The sequence below is a fragment of the Erythranthe guttata genome, chromosome 12, assembly GCF_056151865.1.
Source record: "Erythranthe guttata isolate IM_541 chromosome 12, IM_541, whole genome shotgun sequence".
In the NCBI taxonomy this organism is placed as follows: Eukaryota; Viridiplantae; Streptophyta; class Magnoliopsida; order Lamiales; family Phrymaceae; genus Erythranthe; species Erythranthe guttata.
Window position 1 is genome coordinate 16,498,924 of NC_142544.1, and position 27,946 is coordinate 16,526,869.

Sequence of the window (27,946 nt, forward strand, 5' to 3'; positions counted from 1 at the left end):
ACTAAAACTAATAATAATATTCATACCCATACTAATACTCATACTAATACCAATACTAATATTAATATTAATACTAATACTAATACTAATACTAATAGTAATACTAATAGTAATACTAATACTAATACTACTACTAAAATACTAATACTAATACTAATATTAATACTAATACTAATACTAATACTAATACTAATACTAATACTAATACTAATACTAATACTAATACTAATACTAATACTAATACTAATACCAATACTAATATCAATACTAATACTAATACTAATACTAATACTAATACTAATACTAATACTAATACTAATACTAATACTAATACTAATACTGATACTAATATTAATACTAATACTAATACTAATACTAATACTGATACTAATACTAATACTGATACTAATATTAATACTGATACTAATACTAATATTAATACTAATACTAATATTAATACTAATACTAATACTAATACTAATACTAATACTAATACTAATACTAATACTAATACTAATACTACTAATAGTAATAGTAATACTAATAATAATACTAATACTAATACTAATGCTAATGTGCTAAAACAAAAACCAATATCAATACCAATACCGATATCAATACTAATAGTAATAGTATTAGTAATAGTAAGAGCATCTCCAAGGTTAAGAGCTATAAGAGATTCTAAATCTATAATAGCTAATGAATAGCGTTGTACCACTTGAGATTTTACTATTCTACTACAACCATATCATTTGATAGTTAGCATTTATTGTATGATATTAATTTTCAACTATTTTATGAATTGATATTTGTAAATTGTATTATATATATATATATATATATATATATATATATATATATATATATATATACCTAAGTGGAAAGAAATCTCTAGAACCAAAAGAAATAAAATCAGATACACAAAATCTCATGTACAATAAAATATTGGAGGATTGATTTTAGCTGTCGAGCAATAATTTATCTTCTCCGTTGGAACATGTTTTTTTCTTCACAAATGCTATATGGCTGTGTTTTAGCTGAAGGGGAAATGTGTACGTAACCCATCATAATACTAATCCTTATGTTAATCATAATTATAATTCAGAATACTAATCATAATCATATTCCAATTATAATGCTAATGGTAATCATAATATTAATACTAATATTAATCTTAATTCTAATCATAGTACTAATATTAATGTTGATACTAATATTAATCATAATCACAATCTTAATATAATTTTGATACTAATCCTAGTATTAACTATTATCTTAATACGAATACTAATAGTACAACGCTAATGTTAATGCTAAAGAATCATTGATGCTCAAATCATAAAATATATGCAAATAAGCGTACAACTAATTACTGTGTGCATAAAATTAAATTAAATAATTTAGATAAAAAAAATACGTAAAAAAAATAAGAGAAACAATTCGCATTTAACACATGGATTGACATTGTTCATATCAGATCACATCTGCAATAAATTTATAAATATCCACCATGTTGTGTTTCTAAATTGTAATAAATAAAATTATATTTCATAACACGTATTTGACATCCATCTATAAAGAAAAATATATAATTTATATTTTAATTTTAGATATTGAATAAAATAAATTTTATTTGACATCCATCTACAGTATGAGCATATACTTGACGAAATTTGATAAGGATTAACGAAATGGATAAAACAATAACGATTTAAAAAGCTACATATATTTTATTAAAATTTGATTAAAATAAATATGAACATTACCATAATAATATAAATAAAATACTATGGTACATATTTCGAATTGAAAGTGAATGATAATTTCATATGAGTAGGATTAAAAAAGCTATTTATATTTTGCTAAAAATATATTTTGTTGTGATTAAAATAAATATAAACATTACCATAGTAATGTAAACAAAATAGTATTGTACACATTTCCAGTAATAATGGTAAATAGTCAAATCTAAAATTTATTTAACTATATTCAAATAAAAAAAACCAACCTTTAATCCATATTATTAAATCAATTAAAAAAAGAAATAAATCTTAAATCATGCATATATTTTTATAACTTATTTTCATTGTTTAACAATGTAACGTATCTGAAAACGGGTTTCGATGTTATTAAAATGTGTAGATTCGAAATACTATTAAAATTTGACGAAATTTGATAAGGATTAAAAAAATGCTACTTACATTTTACTAATTTTTTTTTGTGATTAAAATAAATATAAATATGGCCATTATAATGTAAACAAAATCCTATTGCACATATTTTAAATTGAAACAGAATAATAATTTGATATGAGTATGATTTAAAAAACTATTTAAAGTTTACCAAAATATTTTTGTTGTGATTAAAATAAATATGAACATACCATAATAATGTAAACAAAATACTATTGTACATATTTCGAGTTATATTGAATAGTCAAAAGTCAATTCATTATATAATAGCTAACAAAAGTCATATATATATATATATATATATATATATATATATATATATATATATATATATATATATATATATATATATATATATATATATATATAGTAAGCATTCGAGGAAATACTTGTAGAATAGCAGAAGTATTAAAAATGATCGATTATTATATAATAGCAAAAAGTCAAATTATTATACAAAACAAAAAAGGCCAATATGGTATCGAATAAATATACAGAAAATATAGACATATTTTTTAAGAACAATACATAATTAAATGATTTGTTTCACTATAAATCGAAAATGACAGATTACAGTAGAATATAATGTTTAAACTGACAACTTCTAAAAGATATTACGTCCTAATTATTTGAAAAACTTACTACGCGATCCCCTGATAGAAGACATAGGCAATACGACACGGTTCACCGTTTTGTTTTGATTAGATTTTCCACTCAATGTTGCTTCTTACAACCATTTATACAGTTCATCGTTTAAATCTTTGTGATTCGTCCGATAATATTTCAATCGAGTTGAATCGAGCATGTTGAATCCATCAATCAGTGGTCGTTCTTCACCAACCGGAATAATTTCCTCGTGAAATGTCATCTTATAAATCTGCAATGTAAAACTATTTTGAGTCAATATTAGAACACAACTACGACCAAACATTAACATATATTAATGGTTCACCATTAAAATAAAACGATATATTACAGTTTACATGTATAACGTAACAACAACATTATAATAAAATGTAAAAGAATATCAAAATAAGTAATAAAATAAACAAAATTAATATCAATATATATAACTGATTTTGTCTTGTTAATACCAAAAAACAGAAGAAAAAGGCGACCAAAGATGATTAAAACAAAGAAAAAACGAAAGGACTTGTGAGCAATGTAATGTTATGATGCGAAAAAAATAAATGAAAAAAATGGCATATTTATAATGTTTGGGGTGTGATGTAAGAGGATTTTTTAGGTATATTTAAATTAGGAAAATAAATTATTATTATTGATATGATTATAATCTTGTAATTAATGAGCCGGATTTTTTTTCTTTTATTATTGATTGATTACAAAATAATATGTGAATTATACGTTATTTTGTAGTGACAATTTGAAGGTAAATCGTGTAATTAAATATAGAATTAAAACTTGCTACATTACTATTTATGTAAGAAAATCAATACCGCTTAATTTTCGATTTATCACCGATTAATCACCACCGCACCGATTAATCGTGAGTTGGTGTCTGACCGCCTCCGACCCGATTACCGCTTTTTACAACATTGGTATTAATATTAGTATTAGTAATAGTTAGGGGTGGGTTTTTTTTACCAAATTGCCCTACCAACCCGATGCCCTACCGTACCGTACCGATTCTCTACCGAAAAATCTCTACCGAATTATTACCGTACCCTACCGTACCCTACCGAAATGTTTTGGTAGGGCAACGGCACTTAAGATTATTAAAATGGTAATGCCCTACCGTACCGAAATATTATTAATAAATAAAATTTTATTTTAATAATTCAATTTATTATATATAATTGATGTTAAAAGTTCTTATATTATAATTTTATTTAAGAAATATTTTACATTAGGTAAATTTAGAACATATATTAGGACACTTATATTTTAAAAATTAATTTTGTACATTTTAAACATGTATACCTTGAATTGCTTTGAAAAAAATGATATTCAATTTAGACTTAAATAATAGATAATATAAATTGGTAATTACCATTACCATACCCTACCGTACCGAAATTTTGGTATACCGAAATCGGTATACCGAAGTTTTTGGTAGGGCAATGGTAATGGATTTCATAATACCGAAATTTCGGTATTGGTAGTGATTCGAGGGGTTTGGTACGGTTGCCCTACCAAACCCACCCCTAGTAATAGTTGTGGTAATAGAAATGATGTAGTCTATTATAAATTATTTATGTATTTAAATAATAACTATATAAAATCGTAATTCATTTCATTTAAATATAGCAAAAACTACCTTATATATATATATATATATATATATATATATATATATATATATATATATATATATATATATATATATATATATATATATATATATATATATATATATATATATATATATATATATATAATTCCACTTTCCACCCCTTAAATAGGGTATTTTGACACCTTACACTCTTGAAAAAGTTAATAGCACTTTGCACTATCGAAATACAATAAATCATTAACAATGACATCACGAATTAATTTTTAGTTGAACTTTTATGAAGATGCAAATTGTAAAATCAAAATTTTAATTTTTTCAAAAGAAATCGAGGTTTTAGTATCTAAGAACCAATCTATTCAAAATTCAAATGAACATGTTTTCTAAATTAGGGATTCTCATATAACACAGTAAGTGTTAATACATAGAAAATTAAAAAGGAGTTACTATGTAATGCAATTCTTCTTATTGAATAAAAATATATATTTACAAACACTTCAATAAAAAAAAAATTTAATATCATAAATAGAATATATCTATAGCATTATATAAAATTGATGAAATCAATAATAAAAGAATGATGGAAGTAAGTTCAAACATAAGGGTGGAAATCAGACGATTCGGATCGAAATAAAATATAAAATATATAATAATATTAATATTATAAGAGTGATTTTTAGAGAAGAATTTTTTGGAATTATCCTCGAAAATTAAATTTGGATTGGAATCGACAAAAATAATTCGGCTATTCTATCAAAAATAAAATGATTCAGCTATTTACGGATTAAAGTAAATTCATTTTTTATTAAAAAAAATAATTAGTTTCTTTATTAAGAAAGAAAGCAATGAAAAAAAAATAGTAAAGCATGAAGACAAATAGAATAAAAGAAATCAGAGTAATCAAATGCATTTTTTTCTATATAATAAATACATCAATAAAAAGAGTAATCAAATGCATTCTATATACTTATACATATAAATAAAGTTTCAAGTTTTTTTTTCTTAATTCAAATTCTTCACTTTGTTTTCTTGTATATAGCTTTTGTAGAGTCACTCCAAGGCAGTTGAGATGTTCTACCACGGGAGGAAAAAATAACACTAAATCCAAAAAAAAATATGTTAAAAAAAATTCAATACACTTGGTATAGAGTAATATATGAACACATATTTAAAATAATAATAATTTAATTGTTACATCTGCTCCTCGAATAAAATCATTCTTGCAGAATGATGCCCTTTTATGCAAACCGGCGAAAGAAAGATGATTGTACTTTAGTTTTTGTCCATGTAAATAAAAATAAACAAAAAATAGAAAAATATATCCATGAGTTAAATGAGTGATGTGAGATATATACAAACATAAATTAATTTTTAATAATAAATTAACTATATTAAAAACAATAAAATCAACATAATTATGGAAAAAAATCAAACGAACACATAATAGTATACAATCTATGTAAATACGAATAAATAATAAATATGAATATTATATACTAAAGAATTTCAAAATATACAAAAAATATACAACAGAATTACGTGAATCGAATAAACTAAATCCGATGTTACACAAACAATTTACAAAAAGAAATTTACGAATTAACAAAAAAGGAGGGGGGGGGGGGGGGGGGGGGGGGGGGGGTGGAGAGAGAGAGATAGATGTATGATTGAAATTGTGTAGGTGATGAATGAGATAGAATGGGTGGACTTGGTGATATTTATACTTATTTCTTGATACATATAAAAGTAAATAATATATTAATAAGGAAACAAATATTAATTGTAAAAATAAGTTATGCAATTAACTAAATATTCAGATTTAATTATGTGAAGAAATCTTTTAATTATTGATATAATTAATTACATGAATTTCATGAATAATGAAATGTAATCTTTCAAAAATATGTTGGCACATTTAACGGATTTGTTTTTTAATTTAAATAAAAAATGATTTGTTAAATGCATAGCTTACCAAATATTGCATAACAAAAAATCGGATTTTCAAATGTAATCAAAAAAATTAGATTAAATATAGAAAGCCAATCATAAAATTAAATGCATATTCGAATTTTAGATAATGTTCAAAATATATGAAATATACACACATTTATTAATTTTAATTTTAAAAATAAAAAATATAATTTCATAATACATTAAAATTAATATATTAATTTAAATTCGAATTTGTAAACACCTAAGTCTATAAATATACTATATTTCCAAGGATAAATGCAAATTAATATGATATAAAAATTTATGTAATGATTGAATTTTAATTAATTTTTAAAATATGATTGATATAATATATATTAATCAATGATATATGCTATATTTAATCATTTTCATATATCTTGATAAATTATTTTATTGATAGATTCATTTGAATTATTAATGATTTGTAAAAATATTATTTTTATATTAAATATAGCATATTAAAAATGTATTATTTGAAATACGGTATAATAGAAGTTATATATAAAAAAAATATTGTATATTTATTAAATAGTACAATTAAAAAATAAAATATTTTTTTATAATTATTTTTAATGGAATGGATATTCGAATATTCCAAAATATTGAAAATTCAAAAAAAAAAACAATTGTATTCCTTTAATTTAATATTTTACTATTAAAAAATGTTTTTTTCTGAAAATTATTTGAATATTCGTAAAAAAATTGAGTATCGTGAATTTTTTCAATAAATGTATTTTGAAATACTGAAAATATAAATAAGATTTTTTTATTTCGAATTTATAAAATATTTACTTTGGAAATAATATATATACATGTGGTAATTGTTTAAATGAGTGTATAAATGTTAAATAGGAAATAACTTAAATACATACCAAAATAAAATTGACAACTCACCAATTGGAGAATCCACCTCATCAATTGAACTCCAACTAAGCAATTTTGATAAATGACATCATCATTTGCCACATGTCAATCATTGAGGGCATAGATCCTCTTTTTATATTATATATAGATAATTAATTTATTTGTTTTTTTCTCCATCAATGTTCAATAGTTTTCAAGAAAATCCCATGATTCTCATCAATTTTTGGAACTGTTTGGTATGATGCCAAAATTAAATTCAATGAGTTAGTTACGTTGTAGGGGCAAAATGGTCTTTTCCCTTAGCATATGATCTGTACAATAAATATAACAATCTCAATAAATACATTACTTGAAAAAAGAAAAAAATATAAGTACATTAATTGCAATTTTCTCATTTTGCATGCCATTTAATTTGCCAATCTGATTCTGCATCCAATTTTTTCTGAGCCAAAGCATTTGCCTTTTTGAATTTGTAATTTTTTTTTAAATTATCTCTCTTCTCAATTTTGCATGCCACTAGTGCTTTTAATTAATGTAGCACGGATACGGAAACGAGGATATGTGGAAACGGGGAAACAGATACGAGAAAACAGCATATTCCAAAACTGGGAATACAAAAACTTGGGGAAATGTATAAATATTAAAAAGAATAATGTGAAAAAAGATATTTCAATCGATTTCAATGTTTAGTGTACTTTTTATTTTATTATGCAATGGATGCACTAATTGTGTCACTCTTTGTGAGGTGTAAAATTGAATTTGAAAGAAGAGAAGTCAAAAGGGTATAATTGTGAATTTAGTGAAAGGCCATGAATCCCATGACAATCCTTAGTTTTTGCATTGAACTCAATAGCTGCTTTCTACCTGTACTTCCACTTTGTATTTATTGACCATTTTTTTCTAATTTCTTTTGGTTTAATTAGGAGTATTAATAAGTATAAGTATTGTTGGTTTTTTTTTTTTTTTATTATAAAATCCATATATATTGTTAGGGGTGCAAACGAATCGAGTCTAAACGAGCAGATGGTTGTTCATGCTTGTTTGAGCTTTTATCGAGTATTATAGATATTTGAATGGTTCGATAAGCAATCGGGTCGATCTCGAACAATCTTTAATCAAGCCGAACACGAATCGAGCTCGAGCAACTTAATTTTTTATAATCATTTTATTATTGTTTTTTTTTTAATCGAACCTATATATCGATGTGGTCAAGAAATATATAGATGATCTACGGGAACACGTGTGATTCTTCAAATTATGCATGGATTGCTATCTCCGAAACAAACATGAGCGTCGAGGCCTCGTCCTGGTAAAAACTATGTGGCGATCAAGTCAACCTTTGAATTGAGAGAACTCTAAAAGAACTTCAAGAATGTGATTAGTTAAAAATTATCTTGGTCTTACGAGAGAGAAGCGCGATTCAAGAAAAAAATTTGAAAAAAAAATCAAGAATTACCTCTAATTTTCAAGGGTTAGATGAATTTATATGCTTCATTAAACTAATGTGATTTGGACTAATTAAATTTGATTAATTCAATTAGAACCAAGTGGGCCTTCCTAAGACAAGAAATTTGGGAGGAGCTTAAAGCTTTTTGGGCTAGGCCTATCAGAAACGAGCTCAAACAACATTTCACTAATAATCAAACAAGGATACTCGTTTTTTTTTTCTTAACTTGCACCAAAAGGCGAAATCCCTACCAATTGATCTTAAATCGAGAATCGAGTAATTTGGTTTTCAGGCCAAATCTAGTTGAAGAAAAGATGGGTAAATTAGAAGTTAAAACAATTGTACTCTTTTTCCCAGGTCGAGGAATCAAAGTGCATATATGACATATCTTATAGCTTGAGGGGCCAAAGTATTAATTCATATAATTGAGGGGGCAAAGTATCATTTATAATAGTTACTCCAACGCATTTATTTTGATCTCTTTCATCTTTTATCGCATTTGCAGAAGATCCCAATATTAATTAATTAAGAGAAGAAAAACCCACCGACGAGATCAACCGATTTCACGCGTCGTCTCCAACTGGACAGCTTCATCAGATTATCTCTCTCTCTCTCACACACACTACACACAGTGGGATACGTACTGTATGTAATCCCGATCTCCGGAGGAAAAGCGAATCGACAATGGCGATTCATCTCCGTTTGCTTTCTTCAGCTTTTCATCTATTCGTCGCAGTCTCCTTGCTCCTCAACGATTTCGTCCACTGCAAAACCCTAAAGCGAGATGGTGAATTTCCCGATCCATTCTTTCTCTCACGTTTAATTATATTTACTGCTTGAGAGTAGAATTGCTGATTTATTTACTTGGCATTCTCAATTTGGAAGAATATTAGATTTGGTTGGGAAGTAATTGTTGATTTGATAAATTAGTTTGGGTTTATTTGAACGACTGTATATTTATGGAGAAAAAATATTTTACTAATTTGATTATGCCATTCCATTGAAATTGATGTTTTGTAGTTAGTAGATGATTTAGTTAAATCGTTTAAAACGGTAATTGTATTCTTTGTTCTATTAAGTTGTTGGGAGTTCTCATTAGGTTGAAATCTAGTAGCATTGAGCTTCGTATAAGCTTATGCCCGAATTTTACCAGTATCGGTTTTCGGGATCTAAAACCGTTTCCTAATGGCTTCACTGCAAAATCGTTTAAATGGGTGCTATGGATTTTTTTTTTCTATGTAATATTGTGATTGCATATGTGTAGTTGCTAAATCTCGTATTTTCGCGGGTACCGTTTTTTTTTCTTTTTCTGATTAACAGTGAAGGCATTAAATGAAATAAAGGCGTCGCTAGGATGGAGAGTGGTGTATGCTTGGGTCGGTGATGATCCTTGTGGAGATGGTGATTTGCCGCCGTGGTCTGGTGTCACATGTTCGACTGTGAGTGGAAGTGATTTCAGAGTTGTTACCGAATTGTGAGTTTCAGCCCCTTTTGCTATTTTCTTGTAAGAAAAAAAAAATTCCCGAATCTTGTGCACACTCTTTTCACGTTATTAAGTAATAAAGAATTGTAAGAATTCGACCATCGTATTCTCTTTCTCGACAGTTCTTTCATTCCCCATGTTTACTTACATTGCAGGGAAGTGTACGCAGTTTCTATTGTTGGTCCTTTTCCACTTGCAGTTACCAACCTGGTGGATCTTACGAGGCTGTATGGACTTAATCTCTTTTATTCTGCTGTCATACGAGCAATTCTTTTACTTCTCTTTAAATCATGCGATATTATTTGAAATCTCCAATCACTATTCTTTTGGCAGGGATCTACACAATAACAAACTGACCGGGCCAATTCCATCTCAAATCGGACGGTTGAAGCATCTTAAGATACTGTAAATTCCTGTACTTTTTCATAGATGAACAATAAGCTCTCTATTTGTCCCTACTGCATGCTGCATATGGTTAATAAATATTTCTTGTTTAATTAGTAACAATTGTTGGCCATATACATTACTGGGATTGGTCAAGGACGGAACATAGATTAAGATGGGTTTTAATTAGCCCAACAACTTAACAAAGCATTCAAAGCTACAAGCAAACTTAAGAGTTCCTGAAAAGTATTGAAAAGTAATTTTGCTAAATGAGATGTATTTTGTGTCCACATACTGGTACACAAGCTAATCGTGTTTTCAGAGCTTTGTCTGCAGCTGTTTGAGTTCTGAAAATGTCAGATGAGCTCGTTAGTAGTATCATATTATTTTTTAAACCAGCCACATCTCTTCTGAATTTCAGTTTAATTTGAAATCTCAATTTGTACTTCTAAGTTTTAAGACTTCATCTTCTGAAAATGTCAGATGAGCTCGTCAGTAGTATCATCCTATTTTTTAAACCAAACTTATCTCTTCTGAATTTCGGTCTAATTTGAAATCTCAATTTGTACTTATAAGTTTTATGACTTCATCTCTATCTTTCATTTCATCTTTTGTCCTTACTGCATAAATATGCCTATTCTAATTGTCTCCCTTTTATATTCTTTTTATCAGTAATTTGAGATGGAACAAGCTGCAAGATGCCATTCCTCCTGAAATTGGTGAACTAAAGCAGCTAACGCATCTGTGAGTGATGTTAATGTTTTTCCCTTTCAGACTATTCAGTTCTATCCAGTTTATTTCTTTACTTCGTTTTGCATAATTGACACGCATTGCCCAAAATATGCAGTTATTTGAGTTTCAATAGTTTTAAGGGCGAAATTCCAAAGGAGCTTGCAAATCTTCCCGAACTTCGTTACCTCCAACTACACGAAAATCGTCTCATCGGTAGAATCCCACCTGAATTAGGAACTTTGTCAAATCTGCGCCACTTGTAAGATTCTGACAACATCTTAATACTTGCTATCGCTGTCCTTTCCTCATTCAGCTAATTCAGTTTAAACTGTTTTTTTTTCAGGGATGTTGGTAATAATCACTTGGTTGGAACCATAAGGGAACTCATTCGCATTGAAGGATGCTTCCCAGCTCTTCGTAATCTGTATGCTCCATTAATTCAGCAATTTGTTGATTGTATTTATTAGTTCATTAATCGAGCGTATTTAATGTTGCAGGTACCTTAACAACAATTACCTTACTGGAGGCGTTCCATCACAGCTTGCTAATTTGACAAACTTGGAGATCTTGTAAGGCTTTTGTCTTTACTAAGGAAATATCCCGTCGATTGAATTTTTTCTTCCTTCTCTTTCTGTATATACTTTGCTAATTTGGGAGTTAACCGCTTGTTCTCGTTCCAGATATTTATCCTACAACAAGATGTCTGGAGTTATACCATTCGGGCTTGCTCATATTCCTCGATTGACCTACTTGTAAGTATACTTCATTTATGTTATACGTATATGAACTGTATACCTTATATATATATGCGGTGATACATTACATTATTTTTTCCGATTCAGGTACTTGGATCACAACCAATTTTCCGGGAGGATTCCCGATACCTTCTACAAGCATCCATTTTTAAAGGAGATGTAAGTTCCACATCAGAGTTAGTTTTGGCAACTTTTAGTTGAAAGATTTAAAAGAATTAATTTACTTTCTCAATTCTTCACATAGGTACATCGAAGGAAATTCATTCCGGCCAGGCGTGAAACCTGTCGGCGACCACAAAGTCCTGGAACTTGCCGATTCAGATTTCCTCTTTTAGGCAAACGAAAGTTTTGACTAGTATTTAAATTCCTATTAGTATTTATATTTTCGGTAATTCATTGATCAGCAGCAGTTATTTCGTAAAATTGATTCATGTAAGCTTTAGCTCCCAACTGAAAAAACATCATTGGGGCTTCAGGCTCGATCAAACTTGCCTGAAGTGTATATAGATAATACCTTCGTCGTTATGCAGAAAACCCGAACTTATACAAATTTATTATGTTTGAAAGAATCAAGAAAGTCACACTGCAAAGAATCTAACTGCCTCTTAATTATCCCCAGAAGTTCGAATATTTCATCCATATGGGAATGTGTATTCTCCCCAGCAATAAACTCATGAACAACAGCGTTAATCTCCACCGAGCTACAGCCCGGTGTTTTCTCCACACCTCGTTTTTTCATCATCTTTCTCACTCTTCTCACTTCATCGTGTCTCCCTGCAAATGCATACGCGTTCGACAGCAAAACGTAGGCCCCACTATGCCGTTCTAAATTCACAACTCTATCTGCAGCAGCCTCAGCCAAATCGACACGCCCTTGGCTACAAAAAGCACCAAGAAGCGCTCTCCAAGGTATAGCTTCTTCAGATTTCGAACCCAAAATAGGCATACTTCGAACTATGGTATTAGCTTCTTCAACGAGTTTTACTTGGCTGAGCAAATCGACTATACATCCATAATGCTCGCTTGTGGGCTCGATTTTGTACACGTTACACATAGTACGCAACAAACGCAGGCCTTCTTTTGCCATGCCTGAGTAGCTACAAGCACTGAACAAAGAAACGAACGTCACATTATCCGGCCTCACCCCTAACTTCTCCATCTTATCAAACAACCTCAGAGCACTTTCTCCATCACCATTCATAGCATATCCCGAAATCATAGTGTTCCAGCAAATAACATCTCTGTGGGGCAATTTATCGAACACCTGTTCTGCCAAATCCAAGCACCCACATTTCGAGTACATGTCGATCAAGGCAGTACCTAATTTAACACTTACTCGCATTCCGACCTTCCCCACATATATATGAATCCATTTCCCGATCTCGAGCGATCCCAAATGAGCACAAGCACAAAGAACGCTAACGAAATTCGCTTCGTCGGGCTTAATACCACTCAACTGCATCAACCTGAACAATTTCAATCCTTCTTTAAAACAACTGTTCTGCACATACCCTGATATCATAGCACCCCAAATCCCTCTATCCTTCAATCGGGCTTCATCGAAAACCGATCTTGCCGAATAAACATCCCCCTTTTTAGCATACCCAGAAATCAAAACTGTCCAAGAAACAACACAGTGGCAAGAAATCTCATCAAAAGCAATTCTCGCCGCTCCCATTTCACCAAAATCAGAGTACATCACAATCAAAGAATTCCCCACAAAATTATCGGACAGAAACCCTAATTTCGCAGCATGCCCATGAATCGATTCTCCTAGATTCGAACTTCCCATGTTCGTACAAGCTTTCAGGGCATAGGGGAGCGTGTAATTATCAGGGCGGCGCGTGGAGTTTCTCAGCAGCAATTTGTAGATTCGTATGGCTTCAAAGCTTTCGCCTTTGAGCAAGAAACCCTTGATCATTGTATTGCAGATGCAGATCGTGGGATTTTCGATGTGTTGGAAGATTTTGTAACCGTAGGAGAGGCTGCCGTGAAAAGGGTCGGAGCAGAACGCGATGATTCTGCTCAGAGCAAAGCTGTTGCTGCCGAGCCCACACGCGATCGCCAGCGCGTGGGCTTGATTCAATTGGTTTATGTTCCTGCATTTTTCCAGTAGCTGAAGGCATCTGCTGCTGCTCATCTGGTTCGACTTCCGAGTTCCGACCTCATTTGCACACAATTACAAGAAAATATATTTGTTAATTAAAAATAATTAAATTGGTTATATATTAGTTAATACACACGTCATTTTCTAGATAAATATGCTTATTTTAAACAGCTGATAAGTACCTAAGTCTGATAAGATGTTTTAAGAGCTGATAAGCTATTACGTCTTATTTTTTGGATTAATTTTTAGAGTGTTTGGATAATTAGTTTATTTCCTATTTTTACTCATAATAAGATCTTAAATAAAAAGGTGGGGTAGAGGTATTTTTTTTTTAAAAGATCTTATTTGCTTCCCAACAGCTTATTTTTAAAATATTTTAAGATTTTTTTTAAAAAAATTACCAAACACTTTGGAAGAGCTTATATAAAACATCTTATAAGCTCCTTTTAACATCTTATAAGCTTAGCCAAACACCCTCTTAGTTGGTTAAATTAAATTTAGGATCAAAATACACTTAGAACCTCTAAAATATAGTTTATGTAACACTTGCCCCTTAAATTTAAAATTTTAAAATTTTAAATTTTAAAAATAGTAAACATAACAATCTAGTAATTATCATATTATAAAAAAAATGAAAAATAACTAAAATTAAATTATTGAAAACTAAAATTACAAAGGCATATATACTATATAATAATGAATGAATGAGAATATACTTTAATAAATTAATGAAATAGTTTTGAATATTCAAGATTACTATTAGTTATGTATTGATTTCTTAAAACCATATTAATATATTCGATTAATTGATCCACAACAATTATATGTTCTTTATTGAGTATGTACCCAAGACCATATTTTTAAATTTTAAAATATTGAATTTTTCAATAGATTTTTTAATTGTATAATTTTTTTTTAATTATTCCTTTCAATAAAATAATTCTTTTAAGGTGCGAGAATTGAAAATACAAATTAGATTGTGTAATTACAGGGAGTATATATACTTGGGTCAGGGTGTAAAATGTTCACATTTGATATTTGTTTAATTGAGAATAGTGTTTGGGATATATATAATACATATACATATATAGAGAGATACAGATATAGATACATAGATACAAAAAGGTCCATCTTCCAAGAACACTGAATTCAAAATCCAGGAGAAAGAAGATGAAGATTAACAGATTTATACTTATCCACAGCAGCAACCTTTCCGTATTCTTCGTTCCTCAAAACCCTCGTGCTTTATCCTATATATATATATATATATATATATATATAAATTATTTTCCAAAGAAGATATTATAAATTAATTAATAAAGATGGAGTGGAGGATTATAATTAGCAGCACTATTTTATCATTATTTTGGGTGTGCATTGCAGCAGCAGAAGAGGTGAAATTGACAGTGAAAGGAGTGAACTCCATAGCCAAAACTGATGATAACTTCATCTGTGCTACTTTGGATTGGTGGCCTCAAAACAAATGTGACTACAATCAGTGCCCTTGGGCAAAATCTGGCATTCTTAATCTGGTATTTTTATTTATTTCTTTATTTCTTATTATTAATTAGCTCTCTTTCATTTTTCTCAAAATAAAAAAAAAAAAAAAGGTTGTGTTAAATACCCTTAATTTTTTTTACTATTCTTGCAGGATTTGGAAAACAAGATTCTTACAAACGCCATCAAGGGTTAGTTTAGTTCTGTTTTTCCTGTCTGTGCCAGTGTGTGTGTGTGTGTGTGTTTTTTTAATTAATGTATGTGTTTGTCTTAGGTTAAAACTTAAAAGGGGTTGTTTCTGTCATCTAACCAAAAAAAAAATAAAAAAAATAATCAGCTTTCGATCATCTTCGGATACGAGTTGGGGGTTCATTGCAAGATCAGGTTATATACAGAATTGGGAAACCAGCAAAAAAATGCCCACATTTCAAGAAACAAGAAACTGGCCTCTTTGGATTTTCAAAAGGGTGTCTTCACATGGATAGATGGGATCACTTGAACAATCTGTTCAACCAAACGGGGTACGCGTGTATATGTTCGTACTCGACCTGTTTTCTCGATTTTTAACAAAACAAAAACTAAGTCGAAAAAAAATGGGTTCTTGCAGGGCTAAGATTACTTTTGGATTGAATGCTCTTATTGGAAGGAAGCAATCCTCTCCAGACAATTCACTAATGACAGGCAAATGGAACCACAAAAACGCCCACGATTTCATGAAGTACACCGCCTCTAAAGGTTTCAAGATCGACTCGTACGAACTCGGTAACAAGTTCAAAAATAAAATAAAACCAGATATCTCTTACTTAGAAACTCTTCTGTCTTGTTTTATTTTTAGCATTAACTATTGTCTTAGGAAATGAGCTATGTGGAAGTGGGGTGGCTCGAAGAATCGAGGCCGAACAATACGGAAAAGATATGATTGTTCTGAAAAAACTAGTTCAAAAATTGTACCCCGACCCTTCTACACAACCCAAGGTATTGGGCCCTGGCGGTTTTTACGACGAAGAATGGTTCAATACATTTCTTCAGACGTCAGGCCCGAATGTTGTGGATGGCTTAACTCACCATATCTACAATCTTGGTGCAGGTTTGTAGATACACACACACACACACACTTCTGTGTTTTCTTGGATTTAATAATTTAGTTTCTGCTTTTCCTTGCAATAGGTGTCGATCCAACTTTAATCGACAAGATTCAAGATCCGTTTTTTCTCGATCAAGTAGCTCAAACACACAAGGATGTTTCGACCACAGTCAAGCTGTACGGACCATGGTCAGGTGCATGGGTTGGTGAAGCTGGTGGGGCCTACAACAGTGGTGGCAAATCTGTATCTCACACCTTTGTTAATGGTTTCTGGTTTGTATCTCTCTCTCTCTCTCTCTCTCTCTCTCTCTCTCTCTCTCACACACACACAGACACACACACACACATACAAACACTTACAAGTGTGTTTGAACTGAGGTGCAGGTACTTGGATCAACTAGGCATGACATCAACATTCAACCACAAGGTCTTCTGCAGACAAGCCTTGATTGGAGGAAACTATGCTCTCTTAAACACCACAACCTTCATTCCTAATCCCGATTATTACGGGTAATTAAGTACTAATCAAGAATACATTAATTGTCATTACTTTACACTAATTAGCATTTCTCTCTGTTTTTGTTCAATCCAAAGAGCCCTCTTATGGCACCGTCTGATGGGCAAAAACGTGCTCTCTGCAACTCACAACGGCTCCCCTTACTTACGTGCATATTCTCATTGCTCCAAGAAAACAGTAAGTTTCATATTCTAACATCAAGAATTCTAATCAACATGTAAATTCTTGATCTTTTTGATTTTTTTATTTTTTATTTTTATTTTCCAGGCTGGAATTTCGGTTCTTCTGATCAACATGTCGAATTCGACAACATTTGAAGTATCGGTGGTCGAAGACATGAATTTATACCCTAATGAAGAAACGAAGTCGTTGGAAGATATTAGTGGTGAATCAAATCAAAGGGAAGAGTACCATTTGACACCTAAAGATGGGAATATTCTAAGTGACGTGTTGCTACTGAACGGAACACCGTTGAAGCTCACGGAATATTTGGAGATTCCATCGATGAATCCGCAGCTTATCGATGCTGCTTTGCCTACTACAGTCGCCCCCGATTCGATTGTTTTTGCTACACTTAGAGGGTTTAAGGCTCCTGCATGTTCTTAAAACTATACTATTAGATTCTTAAGGTTTTTCTCTTCTTTTTTCAGTCCAATTAATTTAAATTATTTTTCAAAGCGCAATTAAAATTTAAATAAACTTGAACAATAATACGTTCCAACTCGATTTAATTTCGTAATTTTAATTGGTGGCACACTACTAACATGGGAAAATACTAAATATTGAAACTCAGAAGTCTGATGAAGGGGGTGAAAGCCCCCTCTATTTTATTTGCAAGAAAAATGAATCTATTATTTTTTATTTTTTTTAATTCTAATAAATCATTGGAAAAACAGATGACCAAGGAATAACTTGTGGTAAACTAGTCCAAGAAATAGGACTATCTACTTTCTTGAAATCACTATAATTGGAAAGTAAAGAATATTCTTACAAGTAAAAATAGGTTCCCAAAAAGTTGGAGAAAGGTATTTTTCCATTCATGGTTTTAAAGATTCCAAAACCAGAACTTGCATGCAAAGAAAAGAAAAGCCTTATTTAATTAAAACTGCTACTGCTTCAAATAAAGCACCAAAAATTCATGAAAGTACTAACAATTTAATTACCTTCACAAACAATGGAGAGCTTAATCAAGCAAACAAGGTGAACTCTTTGTTCTTCTGCAATACATTAAATAACCTCTTTTCTAAGGGTGTAATCGTAATTTTTTTTTTTAATTCTGCCGCTTTCGATTCTAGTATGTTCAACGTTGGAATCATTTTATATTTCCATTCCAATTTACTTCAAAATAATATTTTGGAGAAATTCTTGTGTCCAATCTAATTTTACTACCTGGAAATAATTACGAAAAAAAAATCTGATTTTTCACATTCGAATTCAATCGAAAGAAACATAATGTTTTTGAAAATGCTAACAACTCTAATCCAATTTGTTCGATTTTTTCCCTTTTTCTTTTTTCCAGATCAAGATTTGCTGGTGGTACAGGACAGGATAACAAAGAGGAGAGAAGCAGCACTACAACCTTCAAAGGTATGCTAAAATAGAGTTTACCCTATTTTATAGACTCATCAAAATATAATCTTTCACCCTAATGAAAAGTGTGTGTGTGTGTGTGTGTGTGTGTGTGTGTGTGTGTCTGTGTGTGCAGAGAAAAAAAGAAACCCGAGCTGGATAAGAAGACAATTATCCAGACAAATGAGCTGGGATTACGATTCCAGTAGTGCCGATTATCCCACCGCTATTGCAGCAGCAGCTTATGCTATTCAATCACTCGAAAAATCACAAACTCCAAATAAAAACGAGACAAAATACGGCACAGATTCTAAGTCACTGAATAAGATAAAGAGCAAAGTAGAAGATAAACAAGCTTTACCTGAACCACTTAAAAGTGTTCTCAGATCCTCGGGTGAAAAAAATTTACCTCTTTTCTTGAAATCACTTCTGTGTATCAGTTGTTGATCGTTTTTTTTTTTTTTGGTGTAATAACAGATGGAGCTTCGAGGAAAAGTTTCGATGAGTCTGATAAGAAGCTGCCAATAAGTACATCGGTTGGTAAAAAGATGCCTGAAAAGCAACCGTCGGTGAAAAAGAAGATAAGTTTTGCTGACATGGATGAAATTGCTGGTGCTAGTAACAAACCTGAAAAATCGGCAGTTGAGAAGGCTCCGTCCATGAAAAGGCCTCCAGTTTTTGCAGACAAGCAATTGAAGATCACTGAAATAAAAAAGCCTGATATTACTGTGCAAAAGCCTGATCGTGCAATACCACGGGACCCTAGAGCAGATGCATGGGAGAAAGAAGAGATGGCTAGCATTAAAGAACGGTACTCTCTCTCTCTCTCTCTCTCTCTCTCTCTCTCTCTCTCTCTCTCTCTCTCTCTCTCTCTCTCTCTCTCTCTCTCTCTCTCTCTCTCTGTAGCCATATAACGGGAGAAATGGATATGTCAGGTATGAGAAGATGAGGGCAACAGTTGATAACTGGGAGACTAAGAAGAAGAAGAAGGCGAAACGCAAAATAGAAAAGATAGAGGTTCTTTCTTTTTTTGATATAGCTCTTCAATCTAAAACAGTAGAAATTAATCAAGATTAATTTCGCGTCTCGTAAAACAAGATAACAATTTTTTTTGATTAGGCTGAATTGGATAAGAGAAGAGCAAGAGCAGTGCAAAGCTACAAAGTGAAGATTGCAAGAATCGAAGGGATTGCAGGTGGGGCAAGGGTACAGGCAGAGAAGAACCGAAAAAACGAGGAGTCCAAAGCGAAAGACAAGGCGAATAAAATCAGATTAACCGGGATGCTACCCGCAACTTGCCTGTGCTTTTGAAAAAAAAAATTGTAAAAAAATTGTTAATGTGTACGGTTTTCTAACAAAACAATGGTGTAAATTGTAATATTAAAACTTGCAATATAACTGTAATTTGTACACACATTTACCAGAATGTATGCTACCAACTAAGGTAGAAATAATAATAGATACAAATCCACAAGCAATAAACTTACCCGAGAATCAGAAAGAAGAGTGAATCCGAAGTTTGAAGCCTCAAATCATTGAATATGTTGCCACATAATGTATAAGCATCATCATCAACATTTTTAACCTCATCGGGGAAAAATTTAGTTAAAGTACTAATTATAAAAGATAAAAATTGTTACAGGATACAAAAACGTATTATTCCCTCATCGGGGAAAGATTTGTTAAAAAACTTCAAAATAATAAAAAGAAATAAAAAAAATCAGCAGATCAGACTAAAAAAAAATCTTGTGGTTCAAGTTCGGATTTCTCGCCGCAGCCAATCGAAAGCAGGATACGCAAAGTACAGCACCAAGAAGGCCGGTAGTGCAAATAGCACTGTTATTACCAAGTGCACCATTAAGACAGCAGCGCTAGCGGGCACTGCAAACACAACTATCAAAAGCAGTATAACCAACGGAAACTTAGCTGTCATTCGAATGAATAAATCCAGCGACTTGTGGAGTGACAGGTGGCGCCTTTCAGAAGCGAACCTGTTGTTGTAGCGGCCACGATTATTATTATTATCATTATTATTATTGATGCTGGAAATTTGCCGACCAAGACGATGCATTCTCCTATTGGCAGTATTAGAAGAGTGATACTGATTATTCACTCTGTCGCCATTTCTGCTCTCGACCATCCAGAGAAGGAAGTAATTCTTGCTTGGGAATCGAAGATTCCCCTTGTACGAGAATCGAAATGTCAACAAATTGCACCACGGGCAGGAAACGAAGAAGGGAATCTTGATGTGTTGCGCGGAGAACTTGAGAGAAGCCGAACGAAGAGCAAGTACGCAGTTCTTGCACAGAGTGTGTCCACACCATAAAACGTAGGGCACGTTTTCCACAATGTTGAACGAGTCCCAACATATCGGGCATTCGAGCCCTTCGTCTGAGCTGGCGTTCGAGGATGTCTCGTCGTCGGACAAATCGTGGCAAGATCTGGCTAGCTCGGAAATGTTTTCCTTTCGCCCGAAGCCTGGGATTATCGAACGTGATATAGATCTCCACATGATGTAACGAGATAAATGCAGGCCTTACAGTGGATAAAAATCATGGTTTTTCATGACGAAAGTTATGGTCATGCCTGCACCGAAAAACGGAGGGTAATAAAGGTTAGTTACACATCACCGTATCGTCTTCCATGATTCAATTCATCGAACGAGACGATTTCCGTAAATGACATCGAATATACCATCCAATTTTCACTGCCTTATTCAACGAATCACATGGAAAATCTTTTTCATTACCATAAGAAGCAGATGATCGATAACAAATTTACAATCAAACAATTGACATAAAAAAACAAAAATTGAAATCACATTATCGCAACTCATGATCGAGATCAACAAAGGGCTAAATTAGAAGTTCGTCAATTTCATCCCACAATGCATGATCAGGGGTTTCACAATTTTGAAATTTCTTCATGAAGCGTTGCAATGTTGAGAAATCGATTTCGATTGCAGACAGACGAGCTAGTGTGAAACGAAAACGACGCAGTAATTACAAAATTATAACATGCAAAATTGCTCCGCCACCCCTCCCCCAAAACCAGAAAAAAAAAAAAAAAAAAAAAAAAGGATTTTTTTTGAAGAAGTGAACGGATTTTACCTCTATTTACAAAAGGGCTTTGCATGGAAACGTGAAGCTTCAATAAAAAAAATCGCCGGAATTTGTGAATTACGCAAGAAATTTCGTGATTTTGATGAGAATTATATTGGAATTGAAGATCAGAAGAGAAAGAACATGCCTTTTCTTTTCATTTTTCTCTCCCTCTCTCTCCTCACTTTCTCTCTCTTATTTTGAGAATTATTATATATATTAATTATATAAATAATAATTTTGAGGATCTGATTGTTTTAGGACTTTGTTTGGGCCACAAGCCCATTGTATTGCTATAGGTTAACAAGTTGTTCAATGGGCTTCATGCATGCATGCATAGTCCGATTTGTTAAAAGAAAATAAAAAATTAGATTGATAATTTTTTTTTGGAGATCAGATTAAGATAAGAATTAAGATTATACAAATTTTAGGAATTTTTAGCTAATTAAAGTGAAAAATATGAGTTTTCTAATGTGAAAAAGGGCTTGTGATTCAAAGGACTTTTACTCTCCCAAAATTCAGAACACAGCTAAGGGCATATTTGGATAAACTTATTTTAAACGGACTGGTAAGATATGTTACGTCAAATAAACTGTTAGGTCTTATTTGCTCTCCAGTAAATTATTTTTGGAATTTTTAAGATTTTTTTAAAGAGCTTATTAACTCTTAAACATTTGATTAGTTTATTTTAACGGCTTATAACCTTAGCTAAACAGGCTTAAGTAAAAATAGTAATTCATTTTTTCTTTTTCTTTTTCTTATTGCAAACTCAAAATGTACCTAAAAAGAACACTTTGAAGAAGAAAACCCTCAAACACAAATGTGGTAAACATATATGGAAATCCTAAATTACACATCAAACATGAAAGCAACAATTAAACACTTGATGAACATAATTACATAAATTTAGTCTTTCTTCACAAATCCACCAGCCATCTTCATCAGACCTCCATATCCACCTTCGGACTCCGATGAACCCTCGGTTTTTTCATCGTCGCCGCCGGACGGCTTGTTCAAATACCCACCGGCCTCGCTGCCCTCAGAGGGCTTGTTGAAGAATTCCTTTGCCTTCTCAACATATCCACTGCCGGCAACATCGGCACACTCGGTGGATTCCGACGGTTTGGTTAAGTACTCCCCGGCCTTCTTAATATAATCGCCGGCACCGCCACTTTCAGCGCCGCCCTCAGAAGAGTTGTTGAAGAATTCCTTTGCCTTCTCAACATATCCGGCGTCGGCCCCAACAACATCGGCATCCTCGGTGGATTCAGACGGTTTGGTTAAGTACTCACTCGCCTTCTTGATATAATCACCGGCACCACCACTTTCAGCGCCGCTCTCAGAGGGCTTGTTGAAGAATTCCTTTGCCTTCTCAACATATCCACCGCCGGCGCCGGCATCGGCACCCTCGGCGGTTTCCGACGGTTTTGTCAAGTACTCACTCGACTTCTTAATATAATCGCCGGCACCACCACTTTTAACAGCGGCATCCTCATCCTCAGAAGGCTTGGTGAAGTATTCTTTGGCCTTCTCAATGTAACCACCGGCGCCGGCATCGGCCCCCTCGGTTGATTCCGACGGTTTGGTCAAATACTCACTCGCCTTCTTGATATAATCGCCGGCACCACCACTTTCAACAGCGGCATCCTCAGAAGGCTTGGTGAAGTACTCTTTTGCTTTCTCAATGTAACCGCCGGCACCGGCATCACCACTTTCAGCACCGCCTTCAGAAGGCTTGTTGCAGTATTCCTTTGCCTTCTCAATGTAACCACCGGCGCCAGCATCGGCACCCTCGGCAGATTCCGACGGTTTGGTCAAGTACTCACCGGCCTTCTTGATATAATCGCCGGCACCACCACTTTCGACAGCGGCACCCTCAGAAGGTTTGGTAAAGTATTCTTTTGCCTTCTCAATGTAACCGCCGGCGCCGGCATCGACACCCTCAGCGGATTCCGACGGCTTGGTCAAGTACTCACTCGCCTTCTTGATATAACCGTCGGCACCACCACTCTCAGCGCCGCCCTCAGAAGGCTTGTTGAAGTATTCCTTTGCCTTCTCAATGTAACCGCCGGCGCCGGCATCGGCACCCTCGGCAGATTCCGACGGTTTCGTCAAATACTCACCGGCCTTCTTAATATAATCACCGGCACCACCACCTTCAGCGGAGTCCTCAGAAGGCTTGGTAAAGTATTCTTTTGCCTTCTCAATATAACCGCCAGCACCGGCATCGCCGCTTTCAGCGCCGCCCTCAGAAGGCTTGATGAAGTATTCCTTTGTCTTCTCAATATAACCGCCGGCACCGGCATCACCACTTTCAGCGCCGCCCTCGGAAGGCTTGCTAAAGTATTCCTTTGCCTTCTCAACGTAACCGCCGCCACTAGCATCGGCATCCTCGGCGGATTCCGATGGTTTGGACAAGTACTCACCGGCCTTTTTAATATAATCGCCGGCACCGCCACTTTCAGCGCCGCCCTCAGAAGGCTTGTTAAAATATTCCTTTGCCTTCTCAACATAACCGCCGGCATCGGCACCCTCGCCACCGTCCGAAGGCTTGTTGAAGAAACCTTTTGCTTGCTCAATATAGCCGGCAGCGCCGCCGGAAGGGTGTTCAGCGCCGGTGGTTTCAGTGGGGGCGGCAGGGGCGGCTTCTTTATCATCACCGGCTGTGGGGGCGGCGTCAGTTGCGGTGGTAGCCGGGGTTGTGGCGGCGGGGGTGGTCTTGGGAGCGCTGTACTGGCGGAGATAGCCCTCAGCCTGGTCAGCGTACTTGCCAACACCCTTGGTTTCGTCTAGTTTTCCGTAGTCAGAGGCGGCGCCGATGAGATCGGCGGAGGCGCCGGCGACTTTGGGGTTGTCGCACTTCTCCGGTTGGTTGGTGAACTGAGATTGAGCTGCGTCGGCAACCACCTTCGCACTGCCGAAAACATCGTACTTTGAGGATTCTTCTTCCTTGTCGTCGTCGCCGGAGCTGGGCTTCGACTGAGCGCTTTTGGCTATGTTGGAAAAGAAATTCATCGGAAATTAACTTCACAGAAATTATTAAATTATATATGAGAAGAAGAAGAAGAAGATAAATCAATATTTCTGGAGGAGCTTAAGATAATTTTGATGAGAAAGTGGAATGAATGGAGTGGATTATAAATAGGGGAATTTTTTTTTTTTCTTTTTTTTTTTAATATATATATTTTTTATTTGTATTTTAAGTGTAGTGAACGTGTCGCGGCCACTAGGGCTTGTTTGGGAGTGTCCTCCCACAACTTACTTAGTTCGAATTTTAATGCATTATTGCATGAAAACATAATTGTTTTTTGGTTAAATTGCATCCACACCCCTGATGTATGCTTAAATAATTTTAAGGTCCATATGGTATTGATAATTACACTCACCTCCTGAAACATAGTTAGAAACTCTAACGTGATAATACATGGGGTGTGTGTGAAATTTACCCTTGTTGTTTTGATTTTGTTGGAGCTAATTCTTCATGTGATATATATATAATTATTAATACCATAGTTGGATTTAAATTTGGAAAATCTAACAACTACATCTTATCCTTCAAAAAGAAAAGGTAATACATGTTTTTCTTTTATGAAATGACTTTTAATCAATTCAAAAAAGAAATCATTATATTAATTAATGATTAAAAGTGAACTTCTTTTTTCTCTAACAGCTTAATTTTGCAGACCTGGGTCCCTAAACCCGTGCTTTTTTATCAAAAAAAAAAACTTTTAATTAAAAAAATTATAAAAAAAGAAAAAAATCATTACACTAAAGGATATTTGCAATAATGCAATTGTCCCATTTATATTTATTTAGCAAGAATAGAGTGAAATAATTTTCTTCTTTTGTTTTCTTTAGAAACAAATGCTCACGTGTCATACACAGCTGTGTTTGGGAAGGGACCCACAGGGTATGATGTCGGTGAGAGTGCTTTTTTTATTTTATTATTTTTGCAATTAAAGAAAAAGATATTTAATAGTGTCGGCAGCATTTAACTATTGATAACGGCTCCAAAATACTATATATGACTAATATGCCCTTAACATAAACATTTTTTTTTTAAATATCATGGATAATCTTTTTTATTATCAAGCAAAATGATAATAAATAAATAAATAAAAATACTATATAGACTCCATTGTTAATTAGTATTTGTATATTAGAAGACGAATTGAATTCTTGCTTCATCTGACTAATATGGATTAGACTAACTAATTATTTAATTAGTAAGATATTTGGTTTTTTATTATAAGTTTAATATCATAATAGTTAAAATATGGTACTTAACAAATATCATATCCTAAGATAAGAGGGAGGGAAGAAAAAAAAGAATGAATGAATATGATGAGTTTGTAAAATGAGTAAATGACAACCAAACAAAACCCACAATCATGTGGTCTCAATTTAGTCAATTCAATAAGTAGTAGTAACAAATAAAGAAAGAAAAAAAGTATTTTATTTAATTACGTTTATGGTATTGGTAGGTGCAACGTTTACTTTGTTATTAAGTTATTAAATTATTAAATTAATATTCAATGTCGACTGTAGTTAATTAGTGTCGTGGACGTAGATACTAGGTAGCAAACACCCCCCACTCTTATTTTGAGAATAATAATAATAATATTTTATTATTATAACAATTAACAATACTAATTTGTTTTTAGATCATATTAGTAATAATTAGCTTTAGATAAGATTATACAATCTTAATAGAGTTGAATTGTATAATCAATAATTTATGACTAAACAATATAAGAGCTCTTTTTTTTCATGGTTTTATGTCTTTCAAAAAATTACAGGTTTAATCAAAATATCAAATAAGATCCAACTATTCAATTAATCGTGGCCAAACGTATCTACCGAACTGTACATCTCTAAAAGAGTGCTCATTTGTTAAGTGTACTCTCGAAGCGAGAGTTTGCTTGTTGTGCATTCTCCCAAAATGAGACTCGATGAAAATTATTTAAAGTCTTGATTTTCAGAAGAAAAAACTCTTATTTGACAAAATTACCCCTTTTATATTTTTCAACCTCTCTTTATTACATAATTAATAAATTAAACCCAAATATATTTTCTTTCCTACATTAAAAAATTTTAAAGTCAAATTTATTAATAAATTAAACCCAAATATATTTTCTTTCCTACATTAAAAAATTTTAAAGTCAAATTTCGGTACGCCAATATTTCATACTGTTTACCAAACTGAATATACGATTGAGTTCGGTAAATAACCGAATTACATACATTTTATGTAAAAATATTTAAAAGAAAAAGGATTTTTTGTAATTTGCCCTGAAACATAATTAGTATTCTAACGTGAATGAGTTTGTGAGTCAAATTAAGGACATTTAAAAAAATTCCACCAAATTTCAAAACAAAATTAAGTAAACATAGTCACATCTTTTTATTAATAAGACCTCAAAGAAATGCAAAAAAAGGAAAATAAAACACTTAAAGAAAAGATCTCTAACACAGATCTAGTTATTCCACTTACGTAAATCCTAAGTTACACATCAAACATGAAAGCAAAGCAATACGAAATACATACATACATACATATGTATATATATATAATTAGTAGATGCAGAGAGTCGTCATTTCTTTGCAGCACCGTCGCCGCCGAACGGCTGGTTCAAGTATTCTCCGGCCTTCTTGATGCAGTCGCTGGCGCCGGCGCCGGCACCCTGGGCGGACTTACTCAAGTACTCTCCCGTCTTCGTAACATACTCTGCTACACCGCCTCCAGTACTCTCGGCGGCGCCGTCGGAGGGGTTGAAGAATTCCTTGGCCTTCTCAACAACACCGCCACCCTTGTCGGCTCCGGCGTCGGAGGGCTTGTTGAAGAAATCTTTTGCTTGCTCAATGTATCCCGGCTGGTCGGAAGCGGGCTTGGATTTATCTCCTTTGCCTAAGTTGGACACGAAATCCATCGGAAGTTAAAATTTTAACCGGAAACTTTTTTATGAGATCTGTGGAAGAAGACGATAGT

General features: G+C 32.9%; 6 protein-coding genes across 7 annotated transcripts; 3 read left to right on the top strand and 3 right to left on the bottom strand.

The window, feature by feature from the left end:
- Positions 1-9,223: 9,223 nt before the first annotated feature.
- Positions 9,224-12,632, top strand: LOC105967521 (uncharacterized). The gene is made up of 11 exons (XM_012992117.2): positions 9,224-9,515; positions 10,049-10,202; positions 10,367-10,438; positions 10,545-10,616; positions 11,268-11,339; positions 11,443-11,586; positions 11,671-11,751; positions 11,825-11,896; positions 12,008-12,079; positions 12,170-12,241; positions 12,327-12,632. Exons 1-11 carry the CDS (start codon positions 9,413-9,415, stop codon positions 12,415-12,417), a joined length of 1,005 nt encoding a protein of 334 aa, XP_012847571.2. The 5' UTR covers positions 9,224-9,412; the 3' UTR covers positions 12,418-12,632.
- On the bottom strand, positions 12,521-14,314 carry LOC105967520 (pentatricopeptide repeat-containing protein At2g20540). The gene has a single exon (XM_012992116.2). It carries the CDS (start codon positions 14,220-14,222, stop codon positions 12,624-12,626), a length of 1,599 nt encoding a protein of 532 aa, XP_012847570.2. The 5' UTR covers positions 14,223-14,314; the 3' UTR covers positions 12,521-12,623.
- Positions 14,315-15,477: 1,163 nt separating this feature from the next.
- On the top strand, positions 15,478-17,994 carry LOC105967433 (heparanase-like protein 2). Its single transcript, XM_012992026.2, has 9 exons — positions 15,478-15,721; positions 15,841-15,877; positions 16,024-16,207; positions 16,294-16,448; positions 16,540-16,773; positions 16,854-17,043; positions 17,155-17,280; positions 17,365-17,464; positions 17,555-17,994. Exons 1-9 carry the CDS (start codon positions 15,512-15,514, stop codon positions 17,891-17,893), a joined length of 1,575 nt encoding a protein of 524 aa, XP_012847480.2. The 5' UTR covers positions 15,478-15,511; the 3' UTR covers positions 17,894-17,994.
- A 334-nt stretch (positions 17,995-18,328) lies between these two features.
- On the top strand, positions 18,329-20,270 carry LOC105967561 (uncharacterized). The gene is made up of 6 exons (XM_012992162.2): positions 18,329-18,487; positions 18,807-18,874; positions 18,993-19,250; positions 19,334-19,667; positions 19,792-19,873; positions 19,976-20,270. Exons 1-6 carry the CDS (start codon positions 18,462-18,464, stop codon positions 20,165-20,167), a joined length of 960 nt encoding a protein of 319 aa, XP_012847616.2. The 5' UTR covers positions 18,329-18,461; the 3' UTR covers positions 20,168-20,270.
- Positions 20,271-20,442: 172 nt separating this feature from the next.
- LOC105967562 (uncharacterized) lies at positions 20,443-22,159 on the bottom strand. Its single transcript, XM_088827438.1, has 2 exons — positions 21,967-22,159; positions 20,443-21,442 (listed from the first exon to the last, which is right to left on the bottom strand). The coding sequence occupies exon 2, from the start codon at positions 21,366-21,368 to the stop codon at positions 20,610-20,612; it is 759 nt and encodes a 252-aa protein (XP_088683564.1). The 5' UTR covers positions 21,369-21,442; positions 21,967-22,159; the 3' UTR covers positions 20,443-20,609.
- A 611-nt stretch (positions 22,160-22,770) lies between these two features.
- Positions 22,771-24,972, bottom strand: LOC105967560 (uncharacterized). Of its 2 annotated transcripts, XM_088826023.1 has the most exons (2): positions 23,613-24,972; positions 22,771-23,462 (listed from the first exon to the last, which is right to left on the bottom strand). In XM_088826023.1, the coding sequence occupies exons 1-2, from the start codon at positions 24,970-24,972 to the stop codon at positions 22,864-22,866; spliced, it is 1,959 nt and encodes a 652-aa protein (XP_088682149.1). In that variant the 3' UTR covers positions 22,771-22,863. The 2 variants fall into 2 exon arrangements, with proteins under 2 accessions (XP_088682149.1, XP_088682148.1); XM_088826022.1 differs by having other exon boundaries at positions 22,771-24,972.
- Positions 24,973-27,946: the final 2,974 nt, after the last annotated feature.

Excerpts from the sequence above, each read along its gene's own strand:
- LOC105967562 (XM_088827438.1), bottom strand. The coding sequence starts at position 21,368 with ATGTGGAGATCTATATCACGTTCGATAATCCCAGGCTTCGGGCGAAAG.
- LOC105967520 (XM_012992116.2), bottom strand. The coding sequence starts at position 14,222 with ATGAGCAGCAGCAGATGCCTTCAGCTACTGGAAAAATGCAGGAACATA.
- LOC105967561 (XM_012992162.2), top strand. The coding sequence starts at position 18,462 with ATGGAGAGCTTAATCAAGCAAACAAG. Across the intron at positions 18,875-18,992 it reads CAGCACTACAACCTTCAAAG|AGAAAAAAAGAAACCCGAGC; the intron begins GTATGCTAAAAT and ends CTGTGTGTGCAG. Across the intron at positions 19,251-19,333 it reads AAGTGTTCTCAGATCCTCGG|ATGGAGCTTCGAGGAAAAGT; the intron begins GTGAAAAAAATT and ends GTGTAATAACAG.
- LOC105967433 (XM_012992026.2), top strand. The coding sequence starts at position 15,512 with ATGGAGTGGAGGATTATAATTAGCAGCACTATTTTATCATTATTTTGG. Across the intron at positions 15,878-16,023 it reads TCTTACAAACGCCATCAAGG|CTTTCGATCATCTTCGGATA; the intron begins GTTAGTTTAGTT and ends AAAAATAATCAG. Across the intron at positions 17,281-17,364 it reads CCTAATCCCGATTATTACGG|AGCCCTCTTATGGCACCGTC; the intron begins GTAATTAAGTAC and ends TTCAATCCAAAG.
- LOC105967560 (XM_088826022.1), bottom strand. The coding sequence starts at position 24,972 with ATGAATTTCTTTTCCAACATAGCCAAAAGCGCTCAGTCGAAGCCCAGC.
- LOC105967521 (XM_012992117.2), top strand. The coding sequence starts at position 9,413 with ATGGCGATTCATCTCCGTTTGCTTTCTTCAGCTTTTCATCTATTCGTC. Across the intron at positions 10,203-10,366 it reads TTCAGAGTTGTTACCGAATT|GGAAGTGTACGCAGTTTCTA; the intron begins GTGAGTTTCAGC and ends CTTACATTGCAG. Across the intron at positions 11,340-11,442 it reads CTAAAGCAGCTAACGCATCT|TTATTTGAGTTTCAATAGTT; the intron begins GTGAGTGATGTT and ends CAAAATATGCAG.